This window comes from Zootoca vivipara, chromosome 3 (genome assembly GCF_965207765.1).
Source record: "Zootoca vivipara chromosome 3, rZooViv2.hap1.1, whole genome shotgun sequence".
NCBI lineage: Eukaryota > Metazoa > Chordata > Lepidosauria > Squamata > Lacertidae > Zootoca > Zootoca vivipara.
The window spans coordinates 30,445,347-30,468,727 of record NC_142586.1 but is presented as its reverse complement, the minus strand read 5'-3'; the positions used below and the strand labels follow the sequence as shown (position 1 = coordinate 30,468,727).

At 43.1% G+C, this 23,381-nt stretch overlaps 1 protein-coding gene across 1 annotated transcript in view; it reads left to right on the top strand.

The window, feature by feature from the left end:
- Positions 1-21,502, top strand: part of HMGCLL1 (3-hydroxy-3-methylglutaryl-CoA lyase like 1) — a 55,151-nt gene extending 33,649 nt beyond the window's left edge. The window contains exons 8-9 of the mRNA XM_088665768.1: positions 17,208-17,333; positions 19,966-21,502. Of these exons, the coding sequence (XP_088521894.1) occupies positions 17,208-17,333; positions 19,966-20,067 (228 nt within the window). The 3' untranslated portion in view covers positions 20,068-21,502. The remainder of the gene's footprint in view (positions 1-17,207; positions 17,334-19,965) is intronic.
- The last annotated feature ends 1,879 nt before the right edge of the window (positions 21,503-23,381 follow it).

Sequence of the window (23,381 nt, the reverse complement as noted above, 5' to 3'; positions counted from 1 at the left end):
TTGGAAATGTCCTCAGGAAAATAGTTTTTTTCTGGTCCCAGCTGGTGACTACTGAATTGTTGTATTGAAAACCTGCTGCATGATGAATTGCCCAAGTTTTACTATATGAAAACTCACTAATATATTAGACATGCTTCCTTTTAGGCAGAGTGCTGTTAAATTATAATTCCAAATGAAGCGATGGAGACATGGGTTTTCTTCCGACATTTGTTACTGACTGCAACAGTCAGAGTTCGATGCTAACTAGTTTCAAAGTGCACATTTGCGGTGCCTTCTTAACTTAGAAAGACAGGAATTAATCTGCATGTGGATAAAGGAGACTTAAAAACAAAAACCCCAAAGCCTGTAGAATTCATTAACTGGGATACTCCAAGCATTTCCCCTAACAGAACCACTTTTCTTTCTGTAGATCTTAGCTCTGTTCTATAATTTTTCATAGCAACATGTTTAAAAAACATTGAACCTGAGACCTTTTGCATCCCAAGGACATGCTCTACCACTGTGCTGCAGCCCTTCCCCCAAAGTGCTTAGAAGACATTTCAGCTCAATGTGGGAAGATCGAGGTGGAGTGGATTCACCCAACACACCCAGAAGCATAGGGTCAAGGGCTAGCACATACTCCCCCCCTCACATGTACAGGCTGAATGCGTTGTTTTCTGGCAGTGCGATTGTAGTTCTGTTGATGAACAACTATGAAAGGCAATGTGCATCATGCTCTCTATGGCCGAGCCAAAATGTGGCAGTGGGGAATCCTAGCTGGCCATTAGTTCAGCTGCAATGTCTAAATTGTGAGGGGATGGAACCTTCCAGAATACCTGTCCTAAACAGCCTAGCTTTGGAGATTGAGGTGGGCGGGTGGAGAGGTAGATAGATAGATAGATAGATAGATAGATAGATAGATAGATAGATAGATAGACAGACAGATGAGATTAACTGTGAGGCAATCCAAAAACTGGCCTTGAAAAAAAGAGTTGGGCATAGTAAGGGAAGCTGGGGACCAGTAAAAAACTGAGTGGATGACGCACCTACAAAATAAGAGTCAAGCAGGAAAGTCCTCAGAGGCAAGATAGCTATAAGTAGAAGAATGAGAATGCAGTGATATAAGAAATGAAATGTGAAAGAGGATAAGCGGTATTGGGAGAGACCAGAAAAGACTGGGAGAAAGGAAGAGAAGAATGAGCTGGCCCCAACCTAAGTATTATTTACACTTTCCTGCAACCCTTGAACTGGATCAATAGATTATGCTGCCTGGATATTGCCTTTGAACTTCTATATTGAAATGTTGCTTCATTGTAAGATAGAAGAAGAAGAAGAAGAAAAGTTTGGATTTGATATCCCGCTTTATCACTACCTGAAGGAGTCTCAAAGCGGCTAACATTCTCCTTTGCCTTCCTCCCCCACAACAAACACTCTGTGAGGTGAGTGGGGCCGAGAGACTTCAGAGAAGTGTGACTAGCCCAAGGTCACCCAGCAGCTGCATGTGGAGGAGTGGAGACGTGAACCCGGTTCACCAGATCACAAGTCTACTGCTCTTAACCACTACACCGCTTACTTCCAGCTACTGCTGGGAATAAAACACACTTATCAATTAGCACACAGAGAGAGTTCATTTGTACTAGCAGTGGGTGGGGTGGGGGAGATGAGGCTAAATTGTAGGTGGTGCCAGAGGATATTTATGAACTAGAAGTTCCAGGTTTCTTGATCCCTGTTGGCATTGCCTCTAGGCATGCAGGGCCAACAGGGAATGGCAGTAGGAGGAAAGGATGAGCACCACAATAAATCAGGGAACCTTGAAATCCCAAGGACAGTGGGAGCCAGTGCTGCTGATCGAATTTACAGGCCCCTGAACACATGTCAGTAAATGAATGAGCCCTTTCGTCCCTGGAGCGCATAGATATGGGAACTGACAGCAGATTCCCAGGGACAGGGAGCATCACTGAAAGGCCATTTGTCATGTGATAATATGCATAAGTCTATACATACATGCATACATACCATATTGCTGGGACTAGGAATACCAGGTGGGTACCTAGAAATGCAGGGAGCCTAAAGAAAATGGCAAAAAGTGGAAGGGCAAAAGTCAGTCCTCCACTTTTTCAAAACAGGATTGTAGGAGTTGGGGCGCATTACAACTTTGCACTTGGCCTGACAAAATTATACTTTCTCTGGAGTTAAACAATGCACACTTCTGAAAAGCTAGAGTAAACAGCTTTCACCTTTCTTTCTTTCTTTCTTTCTTTCGAGAGGTGAAATGGTAGATAAGAAAGGGTTGTGACTTCTCTGAAAAGTCTATTTGTTACCCAACCCTTTAAAAGGGGCTCCCTTAGTTGTATGTGTTTGCCTGCAATGTATCTGCTTAAGCTCTAAGCTTTGGGTAGGGTATCTATACAGTCGGGCTTTACATATCTGTAAAAATTGTTGACCCCCGCCTGACTAAATTTAACATCTTTATTTAGCAGGAGAAATAAACTAGCATGACAATGAGAAGTATAAAGACAATTCCTGTAAAGACAATTCCTGAATGAATGAAAGCAGAGCAACATTCTGTCTCCTATTATTTAGTGAACTGTAGGCTGTAATATTTTTGCACCAGTTCTCTAGATTGTTGATGTCGTCTTCTGCTCAGCATGTTTCTGTTCTGGCAGAGATAGTACTCAGCCTCCCCACCCCCACCCACACAAATAACAATACTTTGATGGTATTTGGTGAGGAAAACTTTCCATCATTCAGTTGTGCCCTACTCCAAATGATATTGGACGAAGTCACTGAATTTGCATAAGAAATTACCTAAGAGGTTTTATAAGTGTTGTTCTAACAAAAGAGTAAGTAGTGAAAGATGGCTGACTGCTTAGCCAAAACATTCAAAGGTTAAGATTACAGTGCTCAAGTCATTTACCCTGAGGAGGCATTACTAAAATAAAAAAAGGATTTCTCCAGAGTAAGTGGTTTGACGCCTGATCTAATTGTTGATGCCACTGAAAGGAATAAATGCCAGGCATTAAGTTGGGATATGATGTCTTTCTAAATAGTGTGTTTTTGGTGCAAATGTAAAAAGCATATGAAGGAATGTTTCAAAACAATAAGATTTTAAACAGAAGTATGGCTAAGTCTTTGCTTGGTGGCTGAAACTTGGCTGAACCCAGAAACCGAGATATTAAAATATCAGACTCTAGAATTTATAGAAGTGACAAAGTCAGCAAGAAGGAGGAGGCGTGGCTGGCTGTTTGGGTAAAAATAGTGCTTTGAGTAAAACTGCATGTGGAGACTGGATAACATGACAAAGGCAATGTGAAATGGCAAAGTATTATTTATAGGAAACTGTGCGACCTCCCTCCAAGGGAGAAGGAAACAATCTGGACCAACAAGATGTATTACTGATACTAGTTGCTCCTGCTATGACCAGTATTACTGCTTCTACCATAACAACTCAACATTACGCTTGGATTTAACAACTTGCTAGAGGCTGTACAGAGTACAAAAACGGCATAGTTTCTGCTCAGATACTCAGGGCACTTCCAGGCTACCTGTTTATTGGCCATTAATCCTGATCTGCTTGCAGGGGGATTTGACAACATCGAGTATATATTATGACTGTCACCATGTAGGCCAATTTAGGAATATTTCTTTCAGCCCAGATGTAGTGTTCACACTTGATTGGCTGGTTTTCTCAGCCAAAGTGCTGATGATCGTCCACACTCAGCACATCTAGTATTAGTAGAACCGGCAGAGATGATCCACTGCACCAGTGGTAGGTCAAAAGACTTATGAGAGGAGGTATTTTTTTCTTTGACATTCTTCAAGTTGCAGCTCCTAGTTCAGTGCTTAACAGTTGCAGCTGAGAGCAACATCAAGGAGTGCTCTAAGGTAGAATCCATACAAACTGTACCAGGACATCATTCGAAAGACCTGCATTAGGACCTTGGAGCTAATGTGGATGGGGGCAACAGGTGAGGATTTTGGGAGAAGGATGATAAAGTAGTAGTAGTATTCAGCTGTAGCAACATATAGAGTGGTCTGTATCACTGGCACCTTTTTATATTATCTGTCTCATTCATAGGTGTCATTTGATATAAGTTGTGTTGACTTCATAAAATAAAAGTGGGTTATTTGATGAAAAAGTGAAAACATCATTTATTGGGATTTGATAGCATCTTCTGCATTCACAAACCAAGTTAGGAGAAACAATTGAAAATACTTGTTAAGATACACACACACACACACACACACACACACACACACGGCTTGGTCTTCTGAATTCCACATGGAAAATTGCCAAATATGTAGTGAGCATTCTGTGCTTTGATTTTTCAGAGTGTTGTACTAGAAATCTTAATCTTAAGGATTAGAGAAGAGTAATAAACAAATTTTGATAAGTGGCTGAAATAAATAAAAATTGTAAATAGATATAAAAAAGGTTTCCTGCTGTGATCATACCATTGAGGTGGTGGAAGATTCAGTCTCCAGTTCCCAGATTCTATTTCTTTAACATATGTCTTACAGAACCATGGAAAATGAAGATAAGATCTCCAAATTTCCATGTATTTAACAGGGGGTGGGGAAGTAGAATAGCGTGAGAAACAATGGAGTCCAGATATTTTTGGATCCCCATTATTTATATGGCCAATATATCCTTCAGGAAGCAGAGTGGATTTTGGAGGAAAACAGTAAGTGTAACAGGACTTCTTTTATAAATAGACATAGGTTTTTTTTCACTCCAGCAATTCCCCAAACCTGCATCTTCTGGAAAACCATATCAATAGCACATGGTGCTTAGTCTGATGCTACATATACAGTAGAATTGAATCATGGCATTCTTGCCTTTTATGGTTGTCGGGTATGTCTAGGAGCCTGTATGTGTCCTCTCCACGGCAGCTAACAGCAACTTTGGAGGGTGTGTGGGTGTTAGATTAAGAGAATGGCACAGGATAATTTGGAAGCCCCCTGTCCCTGGCAGCTTTTAAAGTTGAACTCAAAATATCAGGATTTGGAATCTTGGATCTCCTTGTGCAATGTGCAGTTTGGCCTTGCAATGCAAAACACAAAGAAACTATCCTAGAATTATATAACCCGGACTGCTATCAAACGATATGGTGCTTCCTTCAGATAGTCTTTAACAAGTTCTCCAAAGACTTTTTGAAATGATGTGTTTACTCACTGTTGCTCTTACTAGCGTTACCACTATTCAGTAATATTTGAATATATGAGGCTTTTGTGCTGTTCTGAAGTGTCAGGGCCTGGAAAGGGGGCTTCTAGCTTCACCCTGCACTCTACAATGGCCATGTCAGAGGCCCTCTTGGAAGCAAGAATCATGCTACCGGTAATAGGCACAGGAAACTGGATTAAGACAAGGGAAGGTGAGGCGGGCCAAGTAAATGAAGTTCCCCTTCAAGCAGCTGATCAGCCAGAACAGTTGTTTTCAAAGAAAGCTCTTCATATGTTGCCCAGTTCCTGCACATGCACCCAGCTGGATCCAGGCCCTTGTCTTGAAATCCAGTAGTCCATAACATTTGGGCCTACTAGGTTGGTTCCCATGCCAACCATACAACTCATTTTTGAACTCTTCCAAGAAAAGGAGATGAACTGAGACACATAGGAAGCTGTCTTATATTGGGTCACGCAGCTGGTCTATCTAGCTCAGTACAAGGTTTCCCAAACTTGGTTTTCCAGCTGTTTTTGGACTACAACTCCAATCATCCTAAACTAGCAGAACCAGAGGTCAGAGGTGATGGGAATTGTAATCCAAATACCACCAGAGACCCAAGTTTGGGAAACCTTGGTCTACACTGACTGGCAGTAGTTCTCCAGGGTTTCAGGAAAGAGTCTCCTAACATTTTGCAACCCCCTTAAGAAACTACAGCTCCCAGAATTCTTTGGGGGAAGCCATTTCTCCTGGAGGTAATTTGTATTTCAGGCTTTCTAATTACATATGTAACTCCTCCACTGTGAATTTTCCAGCTCTTCGTAGCCAGTCAGCATCTTCTGTCACATATATCACTGCCTTTCTGTTAGCAGGAGGAATCGCTTTTGCCTTCTCAGGAGTCTTGTGTTATTTTTGAAAAGCATTTCACACCTCATAAGTAGTCAGAGGAGGGCTTATATATTTGGAAATCATTTGTAGTTCTCAGCACAGGTCACTCAGGTTGGTCTTGTACCTTGTTGGTTGCTCAGATCAGATTCGAAAAAGAAGCATCTATCATTTGTCCTATCTCAGGACCATCACCATGCCATTTCTGCTTTCTTCATGAAATTTGGAAACACTTTGAATACACTTTATTGTTTTTGTTTATGCCATACTCTGAGCACCCCACTCTAGGGAAAAAAACAAACCCTCCTTTTAAAGCCTTATTTGTCATACATCTGGCATTCTAAACTCCCCCTGCCACCATGCTTTAAACACAGAAATGGAGGGGGGGGAAACACTTCTGGGCTCTTTGCCTCTTAGATTCTCCTCAATATGCCAAAGTGGTGACCAAAACTGCATACAATATCCCATCTGAGGCCCATTCAGGTTCAAGTTAAACTGCAGCTCAGCTGTATAAAAACCTTTAGTAGGATCCATGTCATACAAGATGAGTTGTTAAGCCTTAATTTTATGTGTGCATTATCATGTTTTCTGCTTGCACTTTGGCTCTGATGGCTTCTTCAAATCACCCTTTTCCCTTAACATTGACCACTTTAATGCATAAGTGAAGTGGGGATTAGGCTGGTAGCTGCACAGGAAAGTGGAAAATATAACAAACAGATGCCTCATTTCCTCCATGGTTCTCTACCCCCCCCCCAAAAAATAATTCTATAATTCACTGTTGTTTTTCTGGTGCCTTTCTTAATACAGTAGTACCTCGAGTTACAGACACTTCATGTTACACAATCCGCTAACCCAGAAATAATACTTCGGGTTAAGAACTTTGCTTTAGGATGAGAACAGAAATCGTGCACCGGCGGCAGTGGGAGGCCCCATTAGCTAAAGTGGTACCTCAGGTTAAGAACAGTTTCAGGTTAAGAACGGACCTCCAGAACGAATTAAGTTCTTAACCCGAGGTACCACTGTGTGTGTGTGTCCACTAAGTGTACAGTTGTTATCCATGCACTAAACAGACTCTAGGTACCTTTTCTCAAGGCAGAACTCCAGTTTGAGATGATGAATCTCTCAGTTTTGTTTTCTCCAATTTCCCATTTCCCTAGTCTTAAATTCAGTTCTTCATGTTTCCACATCAGTGTGCATTTTTAAAAAGTCCTTATGAAAACTTGCCAGCATTTTAGTGTGACTATCTCCCAATGTATACATTTTTATATGTCACTTCCCCTAATGTGCACATTTTCAGAAGTGCAATTGAGAAACATAATCACTTCAGTTCACGTATTGTTTCAGGAACTGTGAACCAGGGAGTTTCTATTAAAATGCGAACCAGATTTCTTCGCCATCCCTAGCTCTGGTTGAAGGAAACATGGCACTTAGAGTGCCCCTACCACAATATTCCTTCTGGGGACGTGGGTTTAAACCACTGAGCCTCTTGGGCTTGCCGATCAGAAGGTCGGTGGTTCAAATCCCCACAACGGAGTGAGCTCCCATTGCTCTGTCCCAGCTCCTGCCAACCTAGCAGTTCAATAGCACACCAGTGCAAGTAGATAAATAGGTACTGCTGCCACGGGAAGGTAAACGGTGTTTCAGTGTGCTCTGGTTTCTGTCACGGTGTTCCGTTGTGCCAGAAGCGGTTTAGTCATGCTGACCACATGACCCGGAAAGCTGTCTGTGGACAAATGCTGGCTCCCTCGGCCTAAAAGCGAGATGAGCGCTGCAACCCCATAGTCACCTTTGACTGGACTTAACAGTCCAGGGGTCCTTTACCTTTACCTTTACCGCACCTTATTCCTTCTGGTGAAATATCATTTTGATCCCCCCACCTCTTTACCCCATTGTTTAGATCCAAGAGTTGGCTATATTGGAATAAGGTTGTGTGAGTGTTGTAGACCTCTACAATGGTACCTCTGGTTAAGAACTTAATTCGTTCCGGAGGTCCGTTCTTAACCTGAAACTGTTCTTAACCTGAAGCACCACTTTAGCTAATGTGGCCTCCTGCTGCCGCGCACCGCCGGAGCATGATTTCTGTTCTCATCCTGGGGCAAAGTTCTTAACCTGAGGTACTATTTCTGGGTTAGCAGAATCTGTAACCTGAAGCGTTTGTAACCTGAAGCGTTTGCAACCCGAGGTACCACTGCATTGGATAGTGCCCGTGATGTTTACTAGTGAAAAGGACCAAAAGTCAAGTCCTATCCTCCAAAGCCTTGTTATTATTAAATTATAAGCTTTATAAAGTTTTTAAAAATGTATATAAGTGCTTTAGGTTGCAATCTTACCTAGAGGTAAGACTCACTAAACTCATGTAGACTTCTGAGCAGACAGGTGCAGGATCATGCTGTTAGGGACTGATCGCTCCTGCAATTTTACTGCAAGGCAGACATGCTCCCATGGCCCAGCCTTGCCTGGGCTGATTTGAGTTGTGGTCTAAAATATTTGGAGGGCACCCGGTTGGTGAAGGTTGATGTAGCGCGTAAAGAAGTTAACAAACAGACGTGGCCATCATCATCAAGGCTTCCTCTTTCCTTAGCAGTTCCTCAACATGTTATGGCAGTTTCCTCCCCCCCCCTTCATTTTAAAGACTTGATGGTGATGATGAAAGTATGCAGCAGTAGGGCTATCTATTCTATAACTAGGGTACCTTTGCTTTGGTATGTGGAATCTGATGCTGGATTCACAGTAGTGCAAGTATAGCACTAGAAGAAAAGGGAAAAAACAGATTGTGGTGTGGAACCCCCCCCCCCCCCGACACTGTTTTAATAGCCACCCTCCCACGCAATCGTAGCAGTAGCCTCTTTATAGATCTCCTTTTATCATCTTACTGTGCCTTTTTAAACTTGACTGCTTAAATTACTATGTTAAGAGCTGGTATCCTCCACTTCCGAAGGGATCAGGGCAGTAATCTAGACTCTCTCTCTTTCTCTTTCTCCCTCTCCATCTCTCCCTCTTTGGGTCAGAAACAGACATTTGTTTTCTGGACTAGAAGAAAATTGCTTCCAAATGCTGTGAACAAGGCCTTTTCTGACAGTTTCATAGATTTATAGAATCAAACTGAATGCTTTTTATTTTTATTTTTAAAAAGGAAGCGCTTAGAAAAAATTATTTACAGTGTGAGTGCTGTATTAGTTGTAGTAATCAGTTGGCATTCGTATGCTTGTACAACAAATTATATTAGGGCTGCCAAATGTCCAGATTTCAAAGGCAGAAATTATGTCCAGAGGGAATTTCCAAAATGTGGTGCTTTGTCCTGGCAAAAATCAGGCAAGTCCATTGAAACATAATGGTTTTTTTTTTTTTGCATTTTTGTAAAAAGAAGAAGCTCCACAGCTTTCGGGTTTGTCTTTAAAAAGCTCAACAATTTTGGGACATTTCTTCTGCCAAATTGCTCCAGCAAACTCATCCTATGCAAAGAATTGAAGCCCCAGTACTTTTATAGTTGAGTGAAAGCTTGTTGGCTTCCTGTTCTTACCTGGCATTTACCTGTGTCCTGGGCTCTGCATCTTCTTGTTCAGTATTAGAGCAGGGGTGGGCAGCCTCAGGCATGGTGACTGAATTTGACCCTCTAGACCTCTCTTTCTGGACTTCAGGGCTCTGCACAGGCCACATAAATACACAAATACATTTTCACGTGAACTTTACTGATGGAAGGTGGTACAAGTGACAATGAAGCTTTCCCAGACGTCTAGGTGCTGCTCAGCAGGCAGATAAGATAGCTTGAAAAAGAGGGCTTTGTGCGTGGGTTGGCTGCAGATTTGTTTCCTGGTGGAATAATGAGATTCTCTCTCTCTCCGTTTATATAAGATAATTAGATATTTCATTTTTAACTACAGATGATCAACCCACGGTCCTCCAAATCTTGTTGGACTCCAACTTCCATCAGAAGCAGACTTAGGGGAGTGTGACTGGTGTGGTTGCACTGGTCTCAGAGCCTCGGGGACATCACAACTATGAAGTAGACTGGAAAGTGACAGGCGGGAGGGCACCCCAAATTTTGGCATCGCTGAGTTTTGAGACCCCAAGGTCTGCCACTGCTTCCATCAGCCCCAGCCAGCCTGGTCAGTGTTCAGAGATGGTGGGAGTTGTAATCCAACTACTTCAAGAGGACCACAGTTTCTCCCCTCCCCTGTTAAAATGAGAAGGAAAACAAAGTCCCACCTGGCTATCGTGGGTCAATTGTTTAATGCAACATAGCGCATTATGAAACAGTTGGGTTCCACCCTCTCAAAATAAAACATGGCTGAAGATTAATCTAAGTAAATAATTCCATTATAAATAAATTTTGGTGTTACGACTTTCTGAACACAGTACATCTGTCAGGGACTGGGCAGAGGAGGAATGGTGGAGACCGCCTCCCTAGCCTGACCCTTCCAGAGGAGAAGAAGACAGTTCAGAATTACAACAGGGGTTTGAGGGAGATCACAGCTCAGAGGCAGATGAGGGGGAAAGCTGGGAAATAATGGGAGAGGAGGAGGAGGAGGAGGAGGAGGAGGAGGAGGAGGAGGAGGGGGAGGAGGAAGCAGCAGGAGGGCAGCAGCTGATGGACACAGTGTCTTTAGAAAGCATTCCAGACCCCCTCCTCTCCCAGAACCTGGCAAGCATTGAAAGTAGTAGAGCAAAGGGCTCAGAAGCAAAGGGCCATCAGCACCACCATGAGGAAATGGGAGAAACAGGGGATGGAGGGTCACTTGGGACAACACCATTATTCCGAGAGGCTGCATTCCCAAGCCTCACTCTGTAAATATTGAATAAAAAGCAGGTGGTAATGACTTTTCCTTTTCTTATCCGTTCCTGGCAACCTGCCGTGGGGGTTGGTTCCTCTGCTGCCTGACAACATCGGTGAAGGGCAAACCAAATGGTGCAGCTATAGAAAATATGTTAGGAATTGTCCATCTGAGGCCCCTGGTAATTAGAGGCTAGTCTGTGAAGATTGACAGGGTAAATCACCAGTGAATGTTTGCACAACAAAACATATGCCCAGTACAATATCCCACGCTGATGTTACTGAAACCAGTGTCCGGAAATGTACAGTGGAAATAAGACCTGCTACCTTTCGGGTGCCAAGGCAAACATCAATTACAGCACAGTGTGAGAGGAGTCATGAGAAATACTACCACGTATCAGTAGTTCAACAAAGTCAGCACTTTTGTGTAATTGCAGGGGAAAGGGCTGCAAAACATTACGGATCTCAGCAAGAAACGGCCCTTTATACTTTAAAACCGATCCTTGATAAAACAATGCTGGGGTCATGAGAAGGCTACTTTGCCAATTTTGCTCTCACCGTGGGATCTGCGGACATCTGGCTGAGCTGCGGAAGCTGGAAAACGTCTTTAATATTCTCCTGACAGTAAAAATGGACATGTGGAAAACATTCTAACCTGTTAATCTGTGGTGCTCCTGAAAAAAGGGGGGGGAGAGAAATAAGGAGGGAGGAGGGATGGACATTTGGCTTTATACTTTGTGATGATGAATAGAATGTCTCCAGGTCCAGCTGTAAATAAGTTAATGGCACTGGAAAGGAGACGGCTGTCTCTGTTTCCTCAAATGAGCTGAAAACAAGAGTGCACCTGTGTAGCTCTCCAGCTGCAATAAATGCCAGGAGTTGCATTTAGTCTGGCCAGATAGTTGGACAACTTTATTTTTATCCTTGTAAAAAGAAAGAATGAAAGAAAAGATTAGTGAAGGTTGTTTGCAATGTTTTAGGCCTTCCGCACTGACACTGTTTGATGGATTGAGGCTACGACTCCCTCCCTTTTGGGCCCTCAAGATCAACCTTTTCCAACCTTGGGTTTCCAGGCGTGGTTGAACTACAACTCCCATCTTCCCTAGCTAGCAGGACTAGTGTTCAGGGATGATGGGAGTTGTAGTCCAGCAACATCTGGGGACCCAAGCTCAAGAAAGGCTGCTTTGGATTGTAAGACTAAAATGTGGTTAAGATGTGGAAGTCACTGTTTCATATTCATAGCTTGTACAGTAGAACCTCGACTTACCACCACCCCTACTCACGAACAATTCGACTCACGACCGCGGCAAACCCAGAAGTAAATACCGGGTTTGCCGCAGTTTGCGCAACGCAGAAGCGGCTTCTGCCGTCTGCACATGTGCAGAAGCGGCTGCCGCTGTCTGCACATGCGCAGAACGGTGCTGCTGCCAAATGCGCACACGCAGAACAGCGCTTCTACCAGCGACCTGGATTGACTCAGAAACGGACCTCCGGAACTGATTCCATACGTGAGTAGAGGTTCCACTGTATATGATACAAGGTTCATTTTGGTCCTTTAGCCTCAGGTGACATTGATCTTGGGTAAGTTCTGATGAACCGAAAACCTGAACCAGAGAGACATTAAAAAAAAAAAATCAAATCTGCACTGACATGCTGATGTACTCTTCACACTGCCTTAGTGTTTATTCTTTGTATAACATTTTATTTTATTGTTTATCACATAAAGAAAGAGTGGTGAGTCCCCCCCCTGCAATGCACTTCCAAATAATCTCCACCTAAAAACAATGTAGAAAACCAGAAATGATGCATTTATGAATTAGCTGGAATGACCGTCCCCACATAAAAGGGGAGGTGCATTTTGCACGGTCGCGCGCAGCCCCCTGGGGTCCCCGGAGCAGCCCTAGAAGTTTGGAGGCCGGCGCTGCCTTCCCGGGCTGGATACTGGTGGTCTCCGCCCACACAGTTACCTGTCCAATCCATCTTGGGGAGGCGTTGCCGGGGGGATTGACCAGGTAGGAGGAGGTAACCTTACAGTGCTCACAGCAGAAGCAGAGTCATTCTTGGGAAGCAGCCGATGGCTCCAGAGCTTTCCCACCCTCCACTCCCCCAAAACATTAATGCTTGCTTTACAGGTTATTTCTTCCACAGGCGTGCACCCACCCACGCAGGCGCTGCTACAACCAGGCTGCTGTTGAAGCGCCGGAAAGGAATTTCCCTGCATTGGCAGGTTTTGCCTTTCCCGTAGCAATTCGTCACAACTTAGGCGGATGCAGGCCTTGGGCGGAATCCTTTAGTCATCTACATAAATGGGGGGCATGGGAGTGGTGACCCCATGTCCCCATCGCGGCGGCGATAACAGGGTTCCTGTAAATGGGGCTGGGGGGAGGCATTGACCATACGCCCAGAGGCTGTCCAGTGGCGGCGGTCGAGGGGGGCGGGCTATCTGCTCGAACATATGTTCTCCAGAGTTAGCCCAACCCCCACAGCACATGCGGGATAACCCTGAAGATCACCCCACCCTGGCTGGGGGCTGGGAAGGATATACGCCCAATGCCTGAGCCAAGGTCTCCCTACATCTGAATTTTAATAAAGTTTTGGCCAATTTTAATCCCATAGAACATATTGTGTCATTATTTCCACTCGGGGGCTGCCTGGGGGTTCTTGTGGGACTCTGCCTGGCCGCACAAACACAGGGTCTAAGCCATGAGTTGTATTGCTTTAACATCTTGTCTGTTTCACAGTGAAGGTTTACCAGAATATATATTGGAGTCTTTGGTGCAATTTTTCATTGCTGGATAAATAATCCAGTAGGACTTTTAGTACGATAACATTGTGAATGTTGAAGGTGGCCTTGTCAAAACACCTGCAACCAAGACTGGATCTTCAGGACAAGGTTGCACATCTAGACACTCCTAAAAGGAAAAAAAATAAGGGTTTTTACAGCTGTTGCCTTGAGGCACTGGAAAGAAGCCCCTATAAAAAGCAGGCCAATTAATATGGGGAGAGGGGGAGGAAATGTAACATTTCTTTTAGCTTTTAGGCTAAAACATGGGTAGGCAAACTATGGCCCGGGGGCCAGATCTGGCCCAATCACCTTCTAAATCCGGCCCGTGGACGGTCCGGGAATCAGCGTGTTTTTACATGAGTAGAATGTGCCCTTTTATTTAAAATGCATCTCTGGGTTATTTGTGGGGCCGGGAATCAGCGTGTTTTTACATGAGTAGAATGTGCCCTTTTATTTAAAATGCATCTCTGGGTTATTTGTGGGGCCTGCCTGGTGTTTTTACATGAGTAGAATGTGTGGTTTTATTTAAAATGCATCTCTGGGTTATTTGTGGGGCATAGGAATTTGTTCATTTTTTTTCTTTCCAAAATATAGTCCACCGCCGCCCCCCCCCCCAAGTCTGAGGGACAGTGGACTGCTGAAAAAGTTTGCTGAAAAGTTGGCTAAAACTACAGAGTGTTGTGGGGCTAAGATCCTGGTGCCAGGTTTTACTCTGTTTTGGGGACTTTGCTGTGAGAAGTCTGGACTTTTAAAGCTGTCCTATTAGTTTGAATGGGGATTGCTTAACACTCAGTCTGAACTGAATGGGACCTAAGCAGGCATAAACTTTGGAAAGGTTTTACCCTTTGTTTTGTAGGAATTTGTAAAAACTTTTGCTTATAACAACTTCATGAATGGAGCCAGTTATTGCCATTTTAAAATGGGATGCAGTTCTAAGCCATCCAAGTTACTCAGGGCTGCGTACATTTAAAGCACATGATTTCCCCCCAAAGATTCCTGACCTACAATTCCCAGCACCCTTAACAAATTACCCAGGATTCCTTGGTGAGGGGAATAATGTGCTTTACATGTGTTTTTAACATCTGGTGTGTATGCAGACTAGATCCCAATCTCAACAGTTGCACCCTTTTCATTTAATACTTAATTTAGTGGCTGGTAACACATTCCTTTTGGTGGGGCAGAGCAGGTTTTGGAAGCACTTCACACATTGCATTTTCTATCAGTACTACATCAAATGTTTCAAGATTGAGTCAAAGTGAAACCCTTCTCAGTGTGTTGATTTGAAGAACAAAATGATTTGTTGTGGGCAGGCAGATAGGGGGGAGAGGAAGATGGCCAATGCCACAAAAGCCATGGCAGCCATGTTTTATGTGTGTGACAGCCATCTTATTCACATAAACAGGGTGATGCCCATCTCTCTCCATTGCCCCTCAGTATCAGAGCTTGACTTCTGGGTCACTGTGGGAAAATTCAAGACTGCGGCCAGAAGTCATTCAACATGGGAACAACTGGAGAGAAGGGAGGATGTGTTGTTAAATATTAAAAATGGGCCCAGGGCCTGCATCAGTGATGGGGACTATTGACAGGAGACGATCTCTGAATGTGACATTTTGCCACCGGCCCTCTTGTCTGGAGCTGAGAAATGTAGAACACACATTTTACATCTATATCTATATACCTATATCTAAACACACAGAGAGATGCAACAAAATGCACAATTTTGAGGCTTGTGAAACTCACATAACGTTCTGTATTGTAGAAAGCACTGGCTCTTAGATAGGATCGCCATGTTTCAAACAGTGAAAATCTGGGGGCAAAAAATAAATAAATGCCATTTTTTTGAACAGTTTTTAAGGGAAATTAGCAAACAATGGCACTGCTGACATGGCCTGCCATTCATCTGGGTTTTCCTGGACATTTGACAGACCGCAGTATTCCTGATATATGTCTGGGGAATTTAGGACATATGGCAAGCCTGCTATTGGACAGGGCATACCTTTAAGCTGCCATTTTTACGCCCTTAGAAGTGGCACATTCCCCCCCCCCCCTGCTAGTTTAAACATCCTATCTTCAAAAAACCCAATGCTGAATAAAGGGGAAATCTTATTGTCCACTTAGCCAGCAGCTTAAACAGAAAAAGTTGTCCAGTTACCAGTAGCACAAACAGAAAATGGCACATCTTGAGGCAACAGTGACTCCAAGTGGTCAGTGAAGGAACAGTTTTCATCTTGTTTTTCTTTTTTAACAAAACGTCATAGCAAAGTAAGTTATTCACTTCATGCATATCCACCTTATTTTTGTGATTGTAAGTTGTTTTAATCAGGTTTTAACACTGTGTTTTAATGTTGTGACCTGCCCTGGGACCTTAGGGTGAAGGGCAGTTAATAAAGAATAATAATTTAGATTTAATTTAAAGTACCGTGTCCAAAAACCACAGCCCATACATGGGAAGTCCAATATGAACTCCATAAGCATTTCAATTTGGGTCTCTTTGCATGCCAAAACGTGGAAGTAATTAAACACCAGGCAGGCCACAATACAGCCCAGGCTGCATTTGGCTTGCTGGGTCCAAGTTATTCAGACTAGTGGGATGTGTGCGTTTAATTGTTAGCTTCAAATGAAACTTCAAATGACACTGTCTGCAGATATTTGAAGGAACCCACACAATGATTAAGCCAAAACTGAGTGCCAAAAAAGCCATTTTGCTTGATTGCAGTGGGGGAAACATGCCAAATGCAAGAGAAGATAGATGCAAATGACTGGATGATCTGTTTGAGAAACACTTGGAAAATTATTTTCATCCATGATCAAAAGCATGAAACATCTGTTCTGTCCCACAGCTGCAATTCAGAGCATATATATGAACAAATATATATATATGAACAAAAAATGGTAGGTTCAAATATACAGTCGTAAATCAAATCAAATACTTTATTACGGCCATAGGCCCATATTTAGATACCAACACAGAATAATATACATCATACAGCAGAATAAAATAGGATAAAAGAAAGTTATAAATTTCATTTACAAAATAGGAACAACATAACACTTGGTTTCTCAGGTCACCACTATAAGTCAGACACTTGGACGGAATATCAGTAATATACAGTCGTACCTTGGATCCCAAATGCCTTGGTACTCGGATGTTTTGGCTCCCGAAAGCCGCAAACCCAGAAGTGAGTTTTCCGGTTTGCAAACATTCTTTGGAACCGGAATGTCCAACGGGGCTTCTGCAGCTTCCGATTGGCTGCAGGAGCTTCCTGCAGCCAATCAGAAGCTGTGCTTTGGTTTCTGAACGTTTTGGAAGTCGAACGGACTTCTGGAATGGATTCCATCCAAGGTACGACTGTACAATATAACAAAGCAGGGATGTGGTAACCTTGCCAGATAACTCAAATTATTGTCTAAAATAAGCCACATAAAAACACAAGTTTAAATGTAGAATAGAAAATGAAGAGAAAATGCATCTGAATCAATTAAAAAAAAATGCCTGCATTTACAGAGTGCGGAAAATGCTCTCTTCATGTGTTTGGCCTTTTTGTTTCTTTGGATGGTTTTTTGGGGTTCAGCACACTCCAGTGATCATATTGAATTGAGAATTATTGCTTTTGATTGCTTTCCAGATGGGAGTTCATGTTGTGGATTCTGCTGCTGCCGGCTTAGGAGGTTGCCCCTATGCGAAAGGTGCCACAGGCAATGTAGCCACAGAAGATGTGCTGTATATGCTGAATGGCTTAGGAATCAATACGGTAAGCTGTTTTTCATGTACCTCTTCTACTTTTGCAGATTTCTTAAGACTATGGATTGGAAGTCTTGCTAGCTATGTTGATTTCAATACATACACACACGCAAGCAACTGGTCATGTCAGTATGAATCATGCTGATGCATTTTGGGGAAATGTTAGACCATTTAGCTTGCTTTTGATCCTGTCGAAAGGGTGACTTTGCAAACATTTGTTATGAGAAAATAAACTTCTCAGCTGACCAAGATGTGGATTCATTAATGTTCTCCTTGGGCACCCTCCTGGCTGCATTAGAACTTGCTTATCCATGAGTTGCCCGTGCAATGGATGGGAAAACATTTAAATGATTCGGACATGTGAGCATGGCCACTCATTCCTCCCGAACATTGACAGCCCCATGGAAAAGGCTTGTGAAATCAGCTCTCATTCTTTGGTTTATTTCATCTTTCCCCCCGCCTTGTGTATTATTGTTATTATCAACAAATCTCTTCCCACAAGGCATCTCAAAGCGGTTAGCAATACGTATATAAAAGCACCGCATATCTAAAAACAGTTAAAACAATTGCACATATTAAAACAAATTCAAAGCAAATGCGGAAAACAATCACAAATTAAACAAACCACAACAAAATGAATGAATGAATGAAATAAGTTTGAAATCCTCCACTACAGATACCATATGGGGTAGCAATCTCCACTTAGAAGGCTTGCTGAAAGAGGAAAGTCTTCAACAAGCTCCCAAATAACAATATGTAAAAAAAGATATGACTTTGCTTTACACGATCAGCCAATATTTTCAGGATGGGGATACACACCCATGCTTGTCCCTTCAAAATAAAAGAACCCCCATTCAAAAAAACAAAAACAAACCCCAAAGCGCCAGTTCCCCAAACAACTACTAGTACTAGGTCTGAGAGTTCTGAGAATTTATCATTTTCGTGTCCCATAGCATTTCTCTCTTGACAGCAGACACCACTTACAAATCCTGAATGTTGCCTCATGTTTACCTTTGATCTGTTCTATCTCCTCGCTTCCTCTCACCACTATGTTCCTGTTCTTGCTTTGTTGACTGAAGTCGGTTTGAGAGGGACACAATGAACGAAATGCTTTTTGAATTCCTGCCAGCGTTTTCCAATGGGCTCTGCTCATTGAGGTGACGGCTAATGCCTGTTTTAAAATGGCATTGAAAATGATTCGTCGAGGTGTCAGTTAGCTGAAGGAAAACTGAAAAGTTGAGAACATCTGCAGGCAGAGTGTGCAGTGCTCCAAAGGTCAGCTTGGTCTCACAGATCTATAACATCTGGGGAGATTTGTCAGGAGGCAAAAATATGATTTGAGGTGGCTTAAGTGCTTCCCCAACCCTGTCAAATTTGTGTACCAAAATCAACAGGGTTCAGAAATAGTATTTGGTATTGTTACACTTCAAATTGAAGCACATGTTATTTATTTGAATGATTTATAAACCTCTCCTCGTTGTTCACACGACCCCAGAGCAAGAGACATTAAAATACCATAAAACAGTATTTCATTTAAACACAGCTTTAATGTAGAAAACAGACAGTATTCTAGCAACATAACTACACCATCCAAGCAAGAGGCACTACTTGAGTCAAATGCTTGGGAGGGCAGCTGTGTTTTTACTGTCATCACAGCTCCCATCAGTGTTTTGATGCTTGCTTGCGCCTGAGAAGAGAGGGCATTTCAAAGTCAGGGTGATCCTACGGAGGTGTCAGGCGTCAGAGGATCCAACCCCCCACGGCAGGTAGCCAGGAACGGATAAGAAAATGAAAGTTCTTACCAATGCTATTTATTCAATATTCACAGAGAGAGGCTTAAAAATGCAGCCTCTTGGAGTAACGGCATTGTGATGAGTGAGTCTCCACCTCCTCCCTCTCTCCCTTCATGCGTCATCACTACAGGTGCTGGAAAGTGCCCTCTGCCTCTGAGCTTTCTGCTCTCCTACTTTCAATGCCTGCCAGGTTCTGGGAGAGGGGGAATTTGGAATGCTTTCTAAAGACACTGTGTCCATCAGCTGCACACACACACACACCCCGGTGCTGCTTCTTCCTCCTCTCCCATTATTTCCCAGCTTTCCCCCTCATCTGTCTCTGATCTGTGACTTCCCTCAAACCCTGTTGTAATTCTGAACTGTCTTCTTCTTCTCTGGAAGGGTCAGGTTAAGGACGTGGTCTCCACCATTCTTCCTCTGCCCAGTCCCTGAGAGGAGGATGCTTTATCATGAGTTGCTACACAGCATATCTCAGAAAATTGTGACACAATGAGAAGACAATCCCTTCATGATTTCAAAGTTTCCCAGATTTTTAGAGTATTTACCGCACACTTAAGCACAGTTACTTAGAAATGAGCCCATCAATTTCAGTGATATTCATCTCCGAGTGTAAGTTTGCATGGGATACCATCTTGAATTTGAATTAAGTAGGTTGTGTTTTGGATTCTCTGAACAGCTCACCCATCTTAGTTTTAGGGTAGAGTGTGCTACACCCCCCCCCCAATATGCATGTGTCTGTACACACACACACACACACACACACACACACACACACACACACACACACAAGAATGATTAGAATGAATTACTAGGCATAAAATATCTGTCTATTTTTCTGTCTTTTTTTAGGGTGTGAATCTTTACAAAGTTATGGAAGCCGGTCACTTCATCTGCACTGCCTTGAACAAGCAAACAAATTCTAAAGTTGCACAAGCATCTTTCAGTAGCTGAGCTGTAAAGTTAACTATTTGTCTGTCAATATGTGCTACCTTGTTTATAGCTGCATAAGGTAAACCTATAGCATACGGCAAATCAAACCATTTCAGGGGTGTGTGTGCAGAATAGTCAATATTGTATGTCCATGGCGGCAGAAAATTTAAGATCACAGTGTAAGTTCCTGGGCCTGGTCACCTGATGAAACCCTCTCCGTATTGTCTCTGGGCCCCTGGAAATTTCCCGGCTACAAGCGTAAGGCCTCTGTGAATTGGCCCCCATCATGCTCCTGAAGTGATGTTAACACTCTGCCTATGGGGCCACCTCCAGAAAGTGTTTGAGAGGTCAGTAAAGACACACACGTTGGCTTATAGGAGTGAGGAGGAATATCCAACTGCCTGAGTATTTATCTGAGCACACCTTGAGGTGAGTTTCTTGCAGAGTGGAACATAAGCCAATGCCAGACATGCTCATCTTTAAGAAGCCACAGGTTTGCTTCCACAATTGTGTAGGTGGGTGGTTTCTGGTGTCATCCTGTTTTAAGACATGCACCCCGACCAAGAAAGGTAGAAAGCTTTGACTAAATAGCCTGTGTTTGAGAGTCTCATGAGCTTCTTCTAAGACATGATAAATGACAGCTCTGAGCATGTAAGGATCATATTTCATATGGAATATCTCCCATGCTTTAGTGCCAGCTCCAGGTTTGGGAGGACCCTTGGGTGGGAGGGGACACTTCTCAGTGAGCCTATCTCTTCCACCAATATTGCCACCAACTGCTACTGCCCCTCCTCCTCGTCCTCGTCCTCTTCCTTGGTGCCATTGGCTTGCTTGTCAGGCAGAGAGCCAATGAGGATGCAGGCAGTGGCAGCTGCTCCTCCCCTTTATCAGCACAGCAAGTTTTTGCTTGCTTGCTCCCTCTGGGCTGAGGGAAAAGGTGGGTAAATTAGCAGGTTCCAATGGCCAAAAGGGGGAGCAGGTTGAAACATCTCTTTTTGGTGAACCCTCTTCTGGGTTATGGTTGTTCGGCAGGGGCCCAGGCTGTGCTGAACCTTGATAGCAGCTGTGACCATGCCCACATTGCCCAGTATGGCAATTTTGATTATGTGTGTATGTATTGTGATAGCGACACTTGAAAGCACAGCCTGTTGGGAACAGAATGACCAGCAGTAGAACTGTGTGTGCACTACATATTTATAAAGCTGACTGCCTGGCCTGCAGTTATGTACTTTAAAACAATTTGGACACTCTTTGCCTGCCTTGGACTGGCGAAAGCAAGGGGGTTTGTTGAGTTGAAATTTAGCTTGGCAGGTCACAAGTTGCACTATCTTCAACTGTTATTTCAATCCACGTTAAACACAAACTGACTTCAGAGTTCTAAAGATAGCAAGTATATTCTTACATCTTAATCAAGCCAATTTTTTTTTTTAGTGTTGTATAAATATTTGCAGCCGTCAATGAGGTCCATCGTTGTGTGTGGTCTTGCTGTTGTACATTTTATTACTCCAGATTACCTCTTTTCATTTGCCAAGTCAATTACGCTGAGAGCAGGGAGCCAAACCCGGATTTGCTATGAGTAGCATTTTTGCAATGTTTTAGTATAGTTGACATCTGTTAAGTATATGAATGACTTTATCTTGTTCCAAGAATTTGTAGGGGGTGGCAGCCTGCCATGTTTTGCAAATTTATGGCACCCTCTTATAGTTGTTACATACACTAAATTCATTGCAATCTGTTTTTCTTTCTTGCTGTCCAATTTCCATCTTTTCAGTAAGAGAGTACATGGCTGCTATGCAAGCTTCTTGAAAGAATGGAAGTTGCACGGTAGCTGTATTCGTTGGATCATTCCATTGCACAATTCAGGCCAAACTAGATGTTATGTTAGTCACAGTGTTTGCAGTTGTGCAATTTTTATTTCAGCCAGAACTTGGATTGGGAATGTGGTGTAACTTTAACCCTTTTCACCCACTGCGCCCCTCCCCATCAGCTGCTATTTGCCACCCGTCTTGAGCAAACGGAAATGTCCCCACAGTGCTTTTTGCTGGGGGTAAAGGAATAAGTCTGGGCAATTGTTTTCCCATTTGCATTTATGCACATTGTGGGTGATATCCAAGTAGGTCATACTCATAGAGTAGACCCATTAAAACCACAATGGACTTCAGTCCACTGATTTCAGTGGGTCTACTCTGCGACTAACAATGGCTGCCAATCTGTCATTTTTACCTGGCATAAATCCACTGTTGGGTCAAAAAAGTGCCTCTTAACTATCCTAACCATTCAAGACTTCCCCTTTTGTGGACTTTTGTAAGATGAATATTACAGTGAAGTGCATTTGAGTGCAATCAAAGGAACTGCACAATCATATATAAATCAGTGAAAGCTACTTGAAAAATAATAGCATCTGTCTAAAAAGTACTGAATTTGGGGGGTTCAAAAAGATTTAAACTAGACTGTACAGATATAATGAACAAGGAATTGTAAAGTCTATTTACATTCGAGCATCACTCGAGTTATTTCAGCATTTATGCACCCCAGGAGTACAAACAAAAGTTTTGATTTATTACAAATACCATTCTTTGACTACTAAGTCATGTGAAAGGTTGTAGCATATCCCACTGAATGCATCTGTTATTTCCTTGCACCAGTATATAGACTTTTATCTTAGGAATCAAAAAGAACACAAGGAGAAAGCTTGATAATATTACTAAATAGTACGATCATCACCTGCCGGTAACCCACCTGCACTTAAAAGCGTTAGTAAATATCTGCTTGTCTTTCCATTTAGTGTTGACATTATTGGGCTGTAATAAGCCATACTGAGAGGGTACATTTACCTCTGATTGCTCCCCCCCCCCAAAAAAACTCCAGTTATTCCATCAGCTTTTATGGGTAATGACTCACAACGGATGGAGCTCTTTTATGTAACCAGGGAGATTGATTTCTTCTCTCCACTGTTTTGGCCAATTCAAAATATGTTCATCAAACCTGTTTTAGAAAAAGCTCTCGGCAGGCCTGGTTTCAGCACATGGTGCCTTTAGGCAGCTGCCAGGCCAGGATCCATTTCTGTGCTGGTGATGCCTACCCTGACCCCTTGTACCAGGAGGGGAAGACTCTATTTTAACTTCCCGCAGGGCACTGGCATGATGCAGCCATTTTGGGAAATTAAAATGACCACTAGCACCAATTCAGAATGCTGCCTACTACCATTACAAACGGTGTTTCCGTGCACTGCTCTGGTTCGCCAGAAGCAGCTTAATCATGCTGGCCACATAACCCGGAAGCTGTATGCCAGCTCCCTCGGCCAGTAAAGTGAGATGAGCGCCGCAACCCCAGAG